We start from the raw sequence: 12,566 nt of genomic DNA, 5'->3' as shown, positions 1-12,566 counted from the left end.
AAACAAAATACAACATGTGGCAAAAAAACAGTGTATGGGACTGAAAGGTTTATTCAAGGTTTATACAAACTAGTCACAAGCATTCTGACTTAGTGATGAAACTGGAATTTTAGTTTCTTTGAGTACCAGTAAGAATGTTACTTGTTGAGTCTGATTGGTCTTCTGAGGAGCTTATTTTATATGTGGAAGTCAACATATTATTTACAGGTGGCATTTTATTTACAGTTTGATAAGCAGGTCTTTTCTCTTCTTGTTACCAAATTCAGAAAAAAAAATGCTAAAATGGGTAGGAGACCGAAAATATATGCTTGAAAAGCAGCTGTCTAAAAACTGAACAAATAATAGGGCTAACTGAGATTCAGTATGTAGATTTGTTAATGGTAAAAAATAAAATAAAATAAAAAGTTCAATCACTGCTAAAATTAGTGTTTTAACTGTATATATCATGTTATTTTTTCATGAGATTTAGTGCCAATGTATAATTTTCTACACTATATGCTTGTTTTTTTTTACTTCCCCCCCTAAAGTTAAACATTGCTTGAAAACTTTATTTACCTCTACTTTTTGCAGAATCATAAACTTTCCAGAGCGGATCTGGAGAAATTTTAAACCAGGAAGCTTTGAAAGCTCTCTATCAGTTAATTCACTTCAAAAATAAATGTTAAAGTTAGTGACAGTAGGTTTTTCTTTTATTAGTACATTTGAATCTCAGCTTTTAACTCTTTCTCAGTTGTTTGCACGGCTAAATAAGCACTGGTCTTTTTTCTGTTCCTAAGTAAAGATAGCATCCTCTAATCATAACTGCCTCTGGCTCTACCAGAGACTGCTTCCTGAAGAAGCTGAAGGTCAACAAGCTAGTTATTATTTAATCCAGTGTTTCTCAGTCTTGGCTAGTTTAAGAGGTGGGGGAATCAACTCCCAGAATTCCCCAACCAGCCTGGGGAATTCTGGGGGTTGAAATCCCCACATCTTAGAACATAGAATCATAAGGCTGGAAGAGACCTCAGAGGTCTTCTAGTCCAGCCCCATGCTCAAAGCAAGTGATCCCCAACTTTCCGACTTTGCAGATCTCCGAGGGGCGGGAGGGAGAGGCAATGGATACATGTGAGCTGTGGGCAAATGCGCACAAAAGCTTCATTTCCATGAGCAGCAAGCACATATGCATGCCACTCGCACAAATGGAGCTTTGTGTGCACACTTGCGCACTGCTTGTGCAAGCGAAGCAGTGTAGTGGGTTGCAGCCCAGGGTTTGGGGACCCCTGCCTTACACCATCCCAGTCAAATGGTTGTTCAATCTTTTATTAAAACCTCCAGTAATGAAACACCCACAACTCCAGGAGGCAAGCTATCGCACTGATGGTTCTCAGTGTCAGAAAATTTCTCCTAGGCTGAATCTCTCTTTAATAAGCTTCCAACATTACTTCATGTCCTGCCCTCTCGTGCTTTGCAGAAAAAGTCAGCCCCCTCTCCTCTGTGACAACCCCTCAAATATTGGAAGGCAGTTATAATGTCCCACCAATTCTTCTCTTCAATAGACTAGATCAGGGGTAGGCAACCTTGGCTCTTTTATGACTCGTGGACTTCCAACTCCTGAGCACAACTGGCTCAGGGGTTCTGGGAGTTAAAGTCCATGAGTTATGAAAGAGCCAAGGTTGCCTACCCCTGGGCTAGATGTTCCTAGCTTCCTCAACCATTCGTCATACAATTTAACCTTCATACCTTTTATCATCTTTGTTGCTCTTCTCTGCACGCATAGGTCTCAGTGCCTTTTTTGTATGATGGTGATTAAGAACTGTATTAAGTATTCCAAGTGTGGCCTCTCTAATGTAGTATAAAGTGGCATTATCACTTCTTGTGATCTTGATGTTATCCCTCTGTTGATGCAAGACTGCATTGGCTTTTTTTGGCGGCTTTTTTTTGGCTTTTGCTGGCTCAAATTTAAGTGGCCATCTTAAAGTCATCTCAAAGTCACCAAGGTTGAAAAACACTGATTTAATCTCTAGAATAATTTTGAACTAGAAACTGGACATATATTTTCAGGATTTTCTTGCCCAGCTACCAAATAACTGCAGTAGTGTTTGATTTTAGGCATACTAATTTGGAGGAGAGTCAGGCAAGGCCCAGTCTTTAAGCAAAGCGGAAAGACTGTCTTCTTACTGAGGAAACTAGAAGTCTGGCAGGCAGAGCTTTCTAAATGTTTATTGGGATAGAATCAAGATCACGTGAAGTGTTAATACCACTTTACAATGCCTTGGTAAGGCCACACTTGGAATACTGCATTCAGTTTTGGTCACCACAATGTAAAAAAGATGTTGAGACTCTAGAAAGAGTGCAGAGAAGAGCAACAAAGATGATTAGGGGACTGGAGGCTAAAACATATAAGGAACGGTTGCTGGAATTGGGTATGTCTAGTTTAATGAAGAGAAGGACTAGGGGAGACACGATAGCAGTGTTCCAATATCTCAGGGGCTGCCACAAAAAGGAGGGACTCAAGCTATTCTCCAAAGGACCTGAAGGCAGGACAAGAAGCAATGGATGGAAACTAACCAAAGAGAGAAGCAACCTAGAACTAAGGAGAAATTTTCTGACAAAACAATTAATCAGTGGAACAATCTGCCTCCAGAAGCTGTGAATGCTCCAACACTGGAAGTTTTTAAGAAGAGACTGGACAGCCATTTGTCTGAAATGGTATAGGGTTTCATGCCTGAACAGGGGGTTGGACTAGATGACCTCCAAGGTCCCTTCCAACATGAACATCATCATCATCATCATCATCACCACCACCATCATTATTATTTACTAAGGAAGCCATTAAAAAGAAATCCAGCCAGGATCATGTAACTCTGGGTGGATCCCAATCAACAAATTTCATGTGCCTTTTTCTCCTGCCCTTGAGGCACAACAGGTGGCCCTATTGTTGTGAATGAGAGGAGTTTTATTCTTGTAATGGTCTCCTGCTGTTTGCTTCTTGGCAGAGTTTGCCCTCACTTTGTGTGCTGAAGAACTCTCTTCAGTCTGCTGAGATTTCGTCTATTTTTTGACATCTCTAAGGTTTGAATAGACACAGATTTTTTAAACTACAGTTGTAGCACTGTCTTAGATCCCGAACTGAGTGTGGGCTGTTGCAGATGGAAAGGGATAGAAAGCAACTGTCAGGGTAAGAATAATACCCATTATTAGAGTTTGGAACATTGGGGTGAGATCAGGGAGACCCAAAGTGAAGCCCCACTTGACATGGAATTCCTTGGCCCATTTTACCTCAGTCCAGTGAGGGGAAAATAAAATTTGGAAAGATACTGCCACGTACCCTCAAGTTTCCCCAAGAAAGATAGGGTACAAATTAATAAGTAGATAGATAGGTCTAGAATTAACACATTTTTTCTTAATGTTTTTCCTAAAAAAAAATCCAGCTGGATAAGTTGTTTGTGTCATACAGGCTTTTGGAAGGCTGAATTATTCTTGAAAGAGTCCGCGTGGTACATAAGCGGGAAGGAATATTTAACCACAAATGTGCTAGACAATCATGAATAAGCCACTGTTGCTCATCTCCCAGCCCTAGGGAGACAACACGAGCCTGTCTTGTGAGGCTACTGCATGATGTACTGGAATGTTAAGTCTCTGATCCCGCCCAAATGCTAAAAACATGTTCATGTTTAATAAGTCCTATAAAAGGTAAAAGGAAAAGTACAGCTGTACCATTTCAGAGGGCTATCGGTGCTGATTGGCAGGGAAATGGTTAGGATCTCAGATGGCTAAAATGGCTTTTTTACCCCCAACTGTACAAAGTCTATTTGTCAGCTGGCAATGGAATGCTGATCTTCAGGATTCCAAGGATCAGTCTTGATTCCCAAGTAGGTAGTGCCTTCTAATTCAATGGATTTTTTCCTTTATGCAGTGTTTGTGGTTGGGGAGTGGGGAGGATTTTAGATGCAGTGTATGCCTCCCAGCATACACAAAGGACAGCACAGCAGGAGGCTGATGGTGCAGATCAGCAGAGGGGCTGGACAGCTCCGGGCTATGACTGCTCACTCAGGATAAGCCTAATGACTTAAGCTGTTGACAGCCCCAGGCATGGTCAGCCTGGTGGGAAGCCAGGATCTACACCCATTGTCACCTGCACTGGCAGGAAGCCCAGGTTTGAACTGATTGGATGCCATCCACCTGGGCAGGTACAAATAGACGCCAGGCTTCCCTGTTTTCCCCAGTTCGTTCTGTTCAGAATAAACTCATCTTTACCCCAGCTCTGTGTCCGTCTCTATGTGAAGCACGCAACTTTACATTAGATACCCTTTTAGGTTTTCATTTTTCAAAGCTAGGGACGTCTGAAAAGAAAAGATGGCACTGTGGAACACAAATTGGAAAATATTTGCTGGGAGAATACAGAAGACAACATACTTTCCTTTAAGGCAAATGCTTTTCAAGTAGGGTATACAGTTCATTTAGTGAGCATTCAAAGTTACAATGGCACGGAAAAGAAAGCAACATGACCATTTTTTACACGACTGTTGCAGCATCCACATGGTCATCTGATCAAAATTCAGACGCTTGGCAACTGACTCCCTTTTATGACGGTTGCAGCATCTCCTGGAGTCATGTGACCCCCTTTTGCAACCTTCTGACAAGCAAAATCAATGGGGAAGCCAAATTCACTTAACAACCGTGTCATTAATTTAACTGCAGTGAATCACTTAACAACAGTAACGAGAAAGGTCGTTAAATGGGGCAAAATTCACTTAACAAATGTTTCACTTAGCAACAGAAAGGCTGGGCTCCATTGTGGCCATAGGCTGAGGACTACCTGTAATTTTAAAGGAACCAAGCAAGATTGTGATGTGCAGTATACCATTTCCAGCTGTCACAATTTTCAGAGATGCTACCACTTACCCAGAATTATTTTTTCTTGGAAGAAGGTAATTGGAGGTCTTTGACACATCTGTGGAATTATAAACTTTCCAAGAGAATTCTATTCTCAATCCATTACATTTTTAAAAGAATTCATGTGATTCTGCAGAGACTAGTTTCTTATATATTTTTTTCCTAACTTTAGCATACATTTCTAGTTCCAGCTATAAACAGACCATATTCATATCTTTTGTTGAATCCTAGAAAGGGAAGAATATCCATTTTCTCATTGGCTGCTCCAGCTCCTATTGCCAGTTGAGTACTCATGTATTTTTTGCCATCTGTTCTCATTTCTCAATCTCCAAAACAACAATCCTGGGTGATTACTTGGGTTGGGAAAGTGAGTGAATGGTGCAACATCAACCAGTGAATTTTCATGAGTGGGGAACAACTCGAATATGATGCCAGTTCTACATCAACCCAATGCCACACTGCTTCTCTTCCAACCACCAAAACATAATCATGAATATCAGTGACTTAACACAAACATGAGAATCGCCTTTTGAGAGATAAAATTTTAAATTAGATATCATTTAGATAACTTTATTCAGAGAAAACTTTAGCTCTGAAGAATTAAGAGAATCCTTGAGAGATCGCATAGTCCCACTTCACATTCATACAATAGTTTAACTAACCAATGAATACCGGTAGTCCTCAACTTACGGCCACAATTGAGCCCAAAATTTATGTTGTTAATTGAGAAATTGGTTAAGTGAGTTTGCTCCATTTTACGACTTTTCTCACCACATTTGTTAAGTGAATCACTGCAGTTCTTAAATTTGTAACAAAGTTGTTAAGTGAATCTGGTTTCTCCGTTGACGTTGCTTGTCAGAAGGGCACAAAAGGAGATCACGTGACTCCAGGACATTGCAACCGTCATAAATCTGAGTCAATTGTCAAGCATCCAATTATAAATCATGTAACTATAGGGATTGTTGCAATGGTCATAAATGTGACAAATGGTCATAAGTCACTTTTTTCACTGCCATTGTATCTTTGAACAGTCACTAAATGAAGTTTTGTATGTTGAGGGCTACCTGTATTTATACAAATAGCTATCAGTACCTTTAGTGTTGCTGGTGGATTTCACTCAAGGAAAGATTGTGTCATGAGACAACTTCTTTTAGGAAAAAAAATAGGAGGAAGAAAGAGTATTATGTATGTTTGCTGCCTTATTTATAAAAATAATAAAGGCAGATTAAAAATATAATAAATATCATATTAGGCAATGTGCATGACTAAAACATACACAGCCATTGAGAACCACATCTCTTATCACCTAATATCTCTGTGTCATCTATCCAACAAAGCCCTGAACGAGCATTTGTTCTAAAGCAAAACATTTTCAGCTTGTAAGAAATGTAGGTACCCTACATTTTATGTCCAACCAGCCTGCCTTTGGAGACCACAGTCCTGAATTGTGAGGTTCTTACTACACCATGGGATTAACCTGTTGTGAGAGAAAGCAAATTTTAACCTTGGGACTCCAATGACTGTAAATATCAAGCAGAAGTTTCATAGATCAAGAGGCATGGGTAGGCCACTAGTGTTTCAATCCCACAACATTGTAAAGGATGGCAAGCAGCAAGACGGTTTTGCCTGAACATTGCAATTTGTTAACCAACAATGTATTCTAGCAAGTGTATAATTGACACATGGTGAGGGAGAACATTAATTTATCCATTAGTTTGCACCAGAGAATCTCCTCTATCCACTGAGTGTCTCGCTGACATTTAGAATTTTAATTTTCCATGGTTCACAAGAATTCTGAAAAAGTAATGCAATCATTTTTTTTCTGCAGTTCAAAACTCTCCATACTTGAATCACAAACAGTAGAGACCAAAGATGTGTGGAACAATTATTCTTATTCTAATTCTCCTTTTCAGGTTAAATAATGGCAGATTTGAGACAGACAAAAAGAAATAGTCTTTCATATACACATAGACCATAGTTAAGCTTTGGAATTTGTGGCTTTCACATTTTGATAACTGGAAATGGAAGCCAATTTGATTGAAATAGAAACCAACAAATGGCGGACTTTAATCAAAGAGCTGTGACAATTAAAGAGTTGATGGCAAGATGGTGGGAACTGTGCTCTTACAAATTAAGTGGGTTGCTTAGTGTAGCATGTCATCAAGAATTTTTGTTGGATACTGTTTGATACCCTGAACACTGAATCCCATCTTATGTGTTTCCCATTTCCACAGGTGAGAATGGACACTGGGGTCCTCATTCATTGCTGCATCTGCTAACAAAAAAAAAAGAATGTCATAAAGCTGAAAGCAACTTTATTTGATTGTCTTTACTAAAAAACTAAATGGCAAAAAATGGCTTGGATATTATTACGGTACTTTCAAATTTACTTATTACTCAAATTTATATGGCCACCCACCTCACAGAAAGTGACTTTGGACAGCATACAACAATCCAATAAAAACAGTAAATAAATATGACAACTATTAGTTAAAACCATTATATAATAATTACTGCAAAGAACTAGAAATTATAAAAGCAGAACTAGAACAGAAGAAAACAATAAACGGAAGTAATTCAATAATTTAATTTAATTTAATTTAATTTATTGAGATTTCTATACCGCCCTTCTCCCTAAGGGACTCAGGGCGGTTCACAGGGCATATATAAATAACAATACAAAAATTAAAAGACAATTAAATCAATGCCCAAGTTAAAACAAGAATGATAAAACAAGCCTATAAAAAACCCATATACCCCCATCAGGCCAGACCCGCTAGTTCAAATAAATGGGTCTTCAACCCGCGACGGAAGGATCGGAGGTCTGATGCCGTCCGGAGCTCAACCGGCAGTTGGTTCCATAATGCCGGAGCACCCACAGAGAAGGCCCTCCCCCTGGGGGCCACCAGTCGACATTCCTTGACCGGAGGCACCCTGAGGAGGCCCTCTCTGTGGGCACGCACAGGGCGGAGGGGAGTCGACGCCGGCAGCAGGTGGTCCTCGAGGTATCGCGGACCCATGCCATGTAGGGACTTAAAGATCATAACCAAAACCTTGAACCTTACCCGGAAGACAACTGGTAACCAATGCAGCTCACGGAGCAAAGGTGTAACATGGGAGTACCGGGAAACTCCCAAGACAACTCTCGCGGCCGCATTCTGTACCAGTTGGAGCCTCCGAGTAGTCTTCAAGGGAAGCCCCATGTAGAGAGCATTACAGTAGTCTAGGCGAGAGGTCACGAGCGCATGAGTGACCGTACATAAGGCCTCCCGGTCCAGATAGGGCCGCAACTGGCGCACCAGGCGAACCTGGGCAAAAGCCCCCCTAGTCACGGCCACTATATGATCCTCCAAAGTGATTATATTTAATAATAACAATATTAATAAGGGAGTCATCTCAGGAGTGCCCACCTGTCCCCTGAGGCATAATGAGGTTGGGAGGCCAACTTTATTTCTGGGCACAGAAAATTTCATAATATGGGCACCATAGCATATAAATAACACTGTGTTTCTTTTCAAGAGGGAAAGTTATGAACCCACAGTGCTTTAAGTGGGACACAATTTTCTTATTTCTTATAAATGAGACAATATCTTATGATGAAATAAGTGAACCAAGGGATAAATACCAAATGTATAATACTGAAAAAGGAAGCAAAAACTATCAAGAAGCTTTATGTAATTCAAACAGTTTAAAATTACTCAACAGTCACAGAAAAAAGGTGATTGACTTATTCTCCAAAGCACCAGAGGCTGGACAAGAAGTAATAGGTGAAAGTTTGTCAAGGAGAAATCCTACTTAGAAGGAGAAATTTTTGGACAGTGAGAACAATTAAACAACATAATAGCTTGCTTCCTGGAGTTGTGGATGCTCCATCACTGGAGGTTTTCAAATAAAGATCATTCAGTTTCCATATAGGAGAAATTTCTCTACCAATGACTACAAAATTCTGAGATTCAGAGATTTCATAAGACTGAATTTAATATATATTTTTGATGTGGTGGTGGGAGATATAAATTATCTTGCAAGCTCAGTATTCCATCTCATGATAACCCTTTCTATCTGGCTGCAGGTGCCCCACTTTAAACAAGGAGAAATTCCAGGACAGGATTCAGTTTTAGACTGGGGGGGGCGGGGAAAAGTTAATGGGCTGGTGTCCCTTTCTCCCTCTTTTTAAAAATATTTTCCTATACACAATTACCCACAGTACAATTTGATATAATGTATATGATGTATGTAGTTTTGGTATACTTAAATACAGTTTTGCTACTCACCCATATTTTCATGGAAAGTTTGCAAGCCAGATAATTTTAGCATGTACTTATATATAGGATTATTCACTCTTCCTTTTTCTAGATGGCTGCTTCTTTGCTCTCCCATGACATCTCTCAGCCAAAGAGCAGATACACTACAGGTAGTCCTCAACTTATGACCACAAGTGACCCCAAAATTTCTGTTGTTAAGCAAGACATTTGTTAAGCGAATTTCACCCCATTTTACGACCTTTCTTGCCATGCTTGTTAAGTGAATCACCGCAGTTGTAAAGTTAGTAGCATGGCTGTTAAATGAATCTGGTTTCCCCCATTGACTTTGCTTGTCAGAAGGTCACAAAAAGTGATCACGTGACCCCAGGACACTGCAAGAGTCATAGCTATCAGTCCGTGGTCTAGCAACTGAACTTTGATCACGTACGCATGAGGATGCTGCAATGGTTGTACGTGTGAAAAATGGCCATAAGTCAATTTTTTTTCAGGGCCGTTGTAACTTTGAACGTCACTAAATGAACTGTTGTAAATCAAGGGCTACCTGTATCTCCATTCTAGCAAATTTCTTAATACGTTCTGCTATCTCCTCTATTCAGGGCTTTTTTTCTCATAGAACGAGTTCCAGCACCTTTTTTGGATGGAACCTTGTAGGGTAGGCAAGGCGGGTTGTATGACATGTGTGAGTTCCGGCACCTTTTTCTTTTACAAAAAAAGCACTGCCTCTATTGCAGAGAGAATCATCGGCCTGGACAGACCTCAGCATGAAAGGCAGCTGGTGCAATTCTTCTTACCTTGGGCTCCGGAAATTATTACATCCCTGGTTGTTCAAAAGCCTGCGGGGGAAACAGTGGCGTTCCCTCTTCTCTTGACCCATTTCTGCCTTCCCAACCCTGGTTCTCTTTTAAATACCTCCCAGATACTCAACCTTTTGGCTTGTTCCTGCAAGGCTTGTGTTTCCCCCCCCCCTTCCGTTAAAAGTCAACGAAGCCAAACCGCACTCGCGGATGTTCAGCCGTCCTCACCTGGTCACGGTGCGACTTCAGGGACTTGCCGTTCGGCTCTTTACTGCTTATAAAACAACCCAACCTAGAACAAGAGGAAGTCGCGGGAGTCATAAAAACGTGTCGTCAATATTCTCCCGGCCGAAGCCACGACTCCTCGTTGACAAAGCCGCTTGTCCGGGCCGAAGTCTCTTTAAGAGAGCTTTCTGCCCAGGTAAAAGGGGGCGGAGCCTCCGCCCTCCCCTCCCCCCCTTTTCGTTCCCTCCGCGTCTGTCACCGAGGATTAGCAGCTGCAGCCAGCTCAGCGCCGGAGGATCAGGCTCGCCGGGAGGAGCGAGAGCCAGATTGAGATTGCGCGGGGTGAGGTGGGCTGGGGATGCCGGCATGTCCGCTCTCCCTCCCGCCCTGGTGCAACTTGGACGCTCCTCCTAGAGAGTGAGCAAAGGAGGCGAAAAAGGAGGAAGCTTCGCTTTGGGCTTCGCGCTGGGATTCCACTTCCTGGAGGAGCCCTCCCAGTGAGTGCACAGATCTCCTGGGTTCCCTGCTTGGCCGGGGGAGAGGAGCCGTGCGCGACCACAATGAAAGACCGGCTGGAGCAGCTGAAGGCAGTGAGTATCGCTCCCCCACCCCCCCCCCACCCCCCACACACTGGATCTCCCACCCGGAGGATCTGGAGGGTGATCCTGGGAGGAAGACGAACCTGCCTGCTCTCAATGGAAATTCCCTTTAACTCTTGCGGGCTTTACTTCTGGGTAAACCTACACAAGGTCCGGCATCGGGAATTCATTGACCCAGAGGGAGAAAAGCGTCCAGTCCCCTCCAAATCCAGCTGGATATAGAGTCATTTTGTACCTTTTCCTAGGTAGAAGCAGGATGAAGGGTCGTTATCTATCTGTTGGTTGATTTCTCCGTGAAAAAAATAGCAAAGGGGTTATAGCCTGGTAGGTTTTAAAAAACTTGCTGGAAAAGTAAATATAGAAGGTGCGGGAAGAAGAAACACAGTGGGCTAAAGCTAGGGATTCAGGCCAATTCTGAATGAAAACAAACACTTCTTAGCACTGGAAGGTGTGCAGTACAACCTGCAAGACACACAAATCCTAGGGGGCAACCACTGTTACCAACCACCTGCTGTGTTTCTGAGTTGATGAGAAGAGGAATCTGGTTGTAGCAGTCTAAGTCCCATTAGGAACAAACTTAATTCAAGTAGTTGGAGAAGGAGTGGCAAAGTAATGCCTTGGTAGCCTTCAGAAGCTTGAGGAGTGCCACCCATTTCTTTCCATGCCTGAAGAACATAAATAGAATCAGCAGCTTCCTCCTATTTGATTTCCCTCCTTGTGACACTCAGGTTTTATTTGGTAAATGTAACCTTGCCACCAAACTATGAGCCTGGCTAACATAGCTGCACTTGAGATGTCATGAAAGGGTTAGGCACATCATGAGCTTAGGTTCCCACTTTATTTTATCTCTAATACTGACTTATTGAATGACTTGCAACTGTTGAAGGTCACACACAAGTTAGAACAAATTTTCTTTTGAAGGTTCTTTAGAGCATAAGGAGCAAGCCTTTTGTTAAAATGTGGTGCGACTAACCATTGTATAGTTTCCATTTTTAAACTGTTGAGCCATTTGCAAAAAAAAATGCATCTAGATTGTAAGACAAGTTTGCCTGTGATTCTCAACAAGTGCATAATTCTTGTGTAAGTTACCTGTTCTTAGCAGGGGATGCTACTATAAGGCTGGTTGTTCGGCTTTGGTCACTGGCACAAGGACAGCTTCTCATTGGCTGCATGGCCAAAATACATTGTTAGTTCAGTATGTGTGCCAGGCTTTGCAGAGGCCCAGATATTTTAATCTTCTGTGAAGGCCTTTTGCACTGTCAAATTCCTAGACTGCTTGTTTTCTAAGGATAAAGTTAAATGTGATAGTTATATTTGCTAGGACACAGAATTAGCCATTTTCTGGCACACTGAGTACTGCTTGTCTCTTAGAATGAACCAGTTGCTTAGTGTTGCAACGGACGCTGTGGCTCTGTCACTGGAAGCAGGAAGCAAGTTAGGATTATCACAAGCATGGCTTAATTTATAGAAGAAGAGGTGTTCAGGTCATTTTTTGAATTTTCATTTTTTTCCACTTGCAAAGCAATAGTATATATAATCATGATTTATTAAAGAAACTACAATTTGTTGAATCCTCCCAGTATATTTAACCAGAAAAGATTGTTTATATGCCACAGTAGTTGAATTCACATGTGTGATAAAACACAAGGAAGCAAATCACATTTTGGCTTGCTATGGTGTACACATTCCAGTCCTCCATAAAAGCAAAGGCTGTGTCATAGGAAGGATGGTACTGGAGAAGTTACTTAGTAGGTGCTACTAACGTGTGTTTTTTTTATATTTCACATGATCTGAGATTAAGTTCTGACCAT

The 12,566-nt window shown here is 41.5% G+C and overlaps 1 protein-coding gene and 1 long non-coding RNA gene across 2 annotated transcripts in view; one reads left to right on the top strand and one right to left on the bottom strand.

Moving 5' to 3' along the window:
- Positions 1-6,759: 6,759 nt before the first annotated feature.
- On the bottom strand, positions 6,760-10,317 carry LOC308659983. The gene is made up of 3 exons (XR_014024659.1): positions 10,160-10,317; positions 9,147-9,325; positions 6,760-7,150 (listed from the first exon to the last, which is right to left on the bottom strand). It is a non-coding gene; the product is annotated as an uncharacterized lncRNA (long non-coding RNA).
- Positions 10,318-10,427: 110 nt separating this feature from the next.
- STX3 (syntaxin 3) overlaps positions 10,428-12,566 on the top strand; it is a 40,555-nt gene continuing 38,416 nt past the window's right edge. The window contains exon 1 of the mRNA XM_081314159.1: positions 10,428-10,746. Within this exon, the coding sequence (XP_081170285.1) occupies positions 10,717-10,746 (30 nt within the window). The 5' untranslated portion in view covers positions 10,428-10,716. The remainder of the gene's footprint in view (positions 10,747-12,566) is intronic.

Source organism: Vipera berus (assembly GCF_964194415.1).
Source record: "Vipera berus genome assembly, chromosome: 1".
NCBI classification, from domain to species: domain Eukaryota; kingdom Metazoa; phylum Chordata; class Lepidosauria; order Squamata; family Viperidae; genus Vipera; species Vipera berus.
Note: the sequence above shows the minus strand (reverse complement) of the source record. Positions and strands in the feature narration are given on the sequence as shown.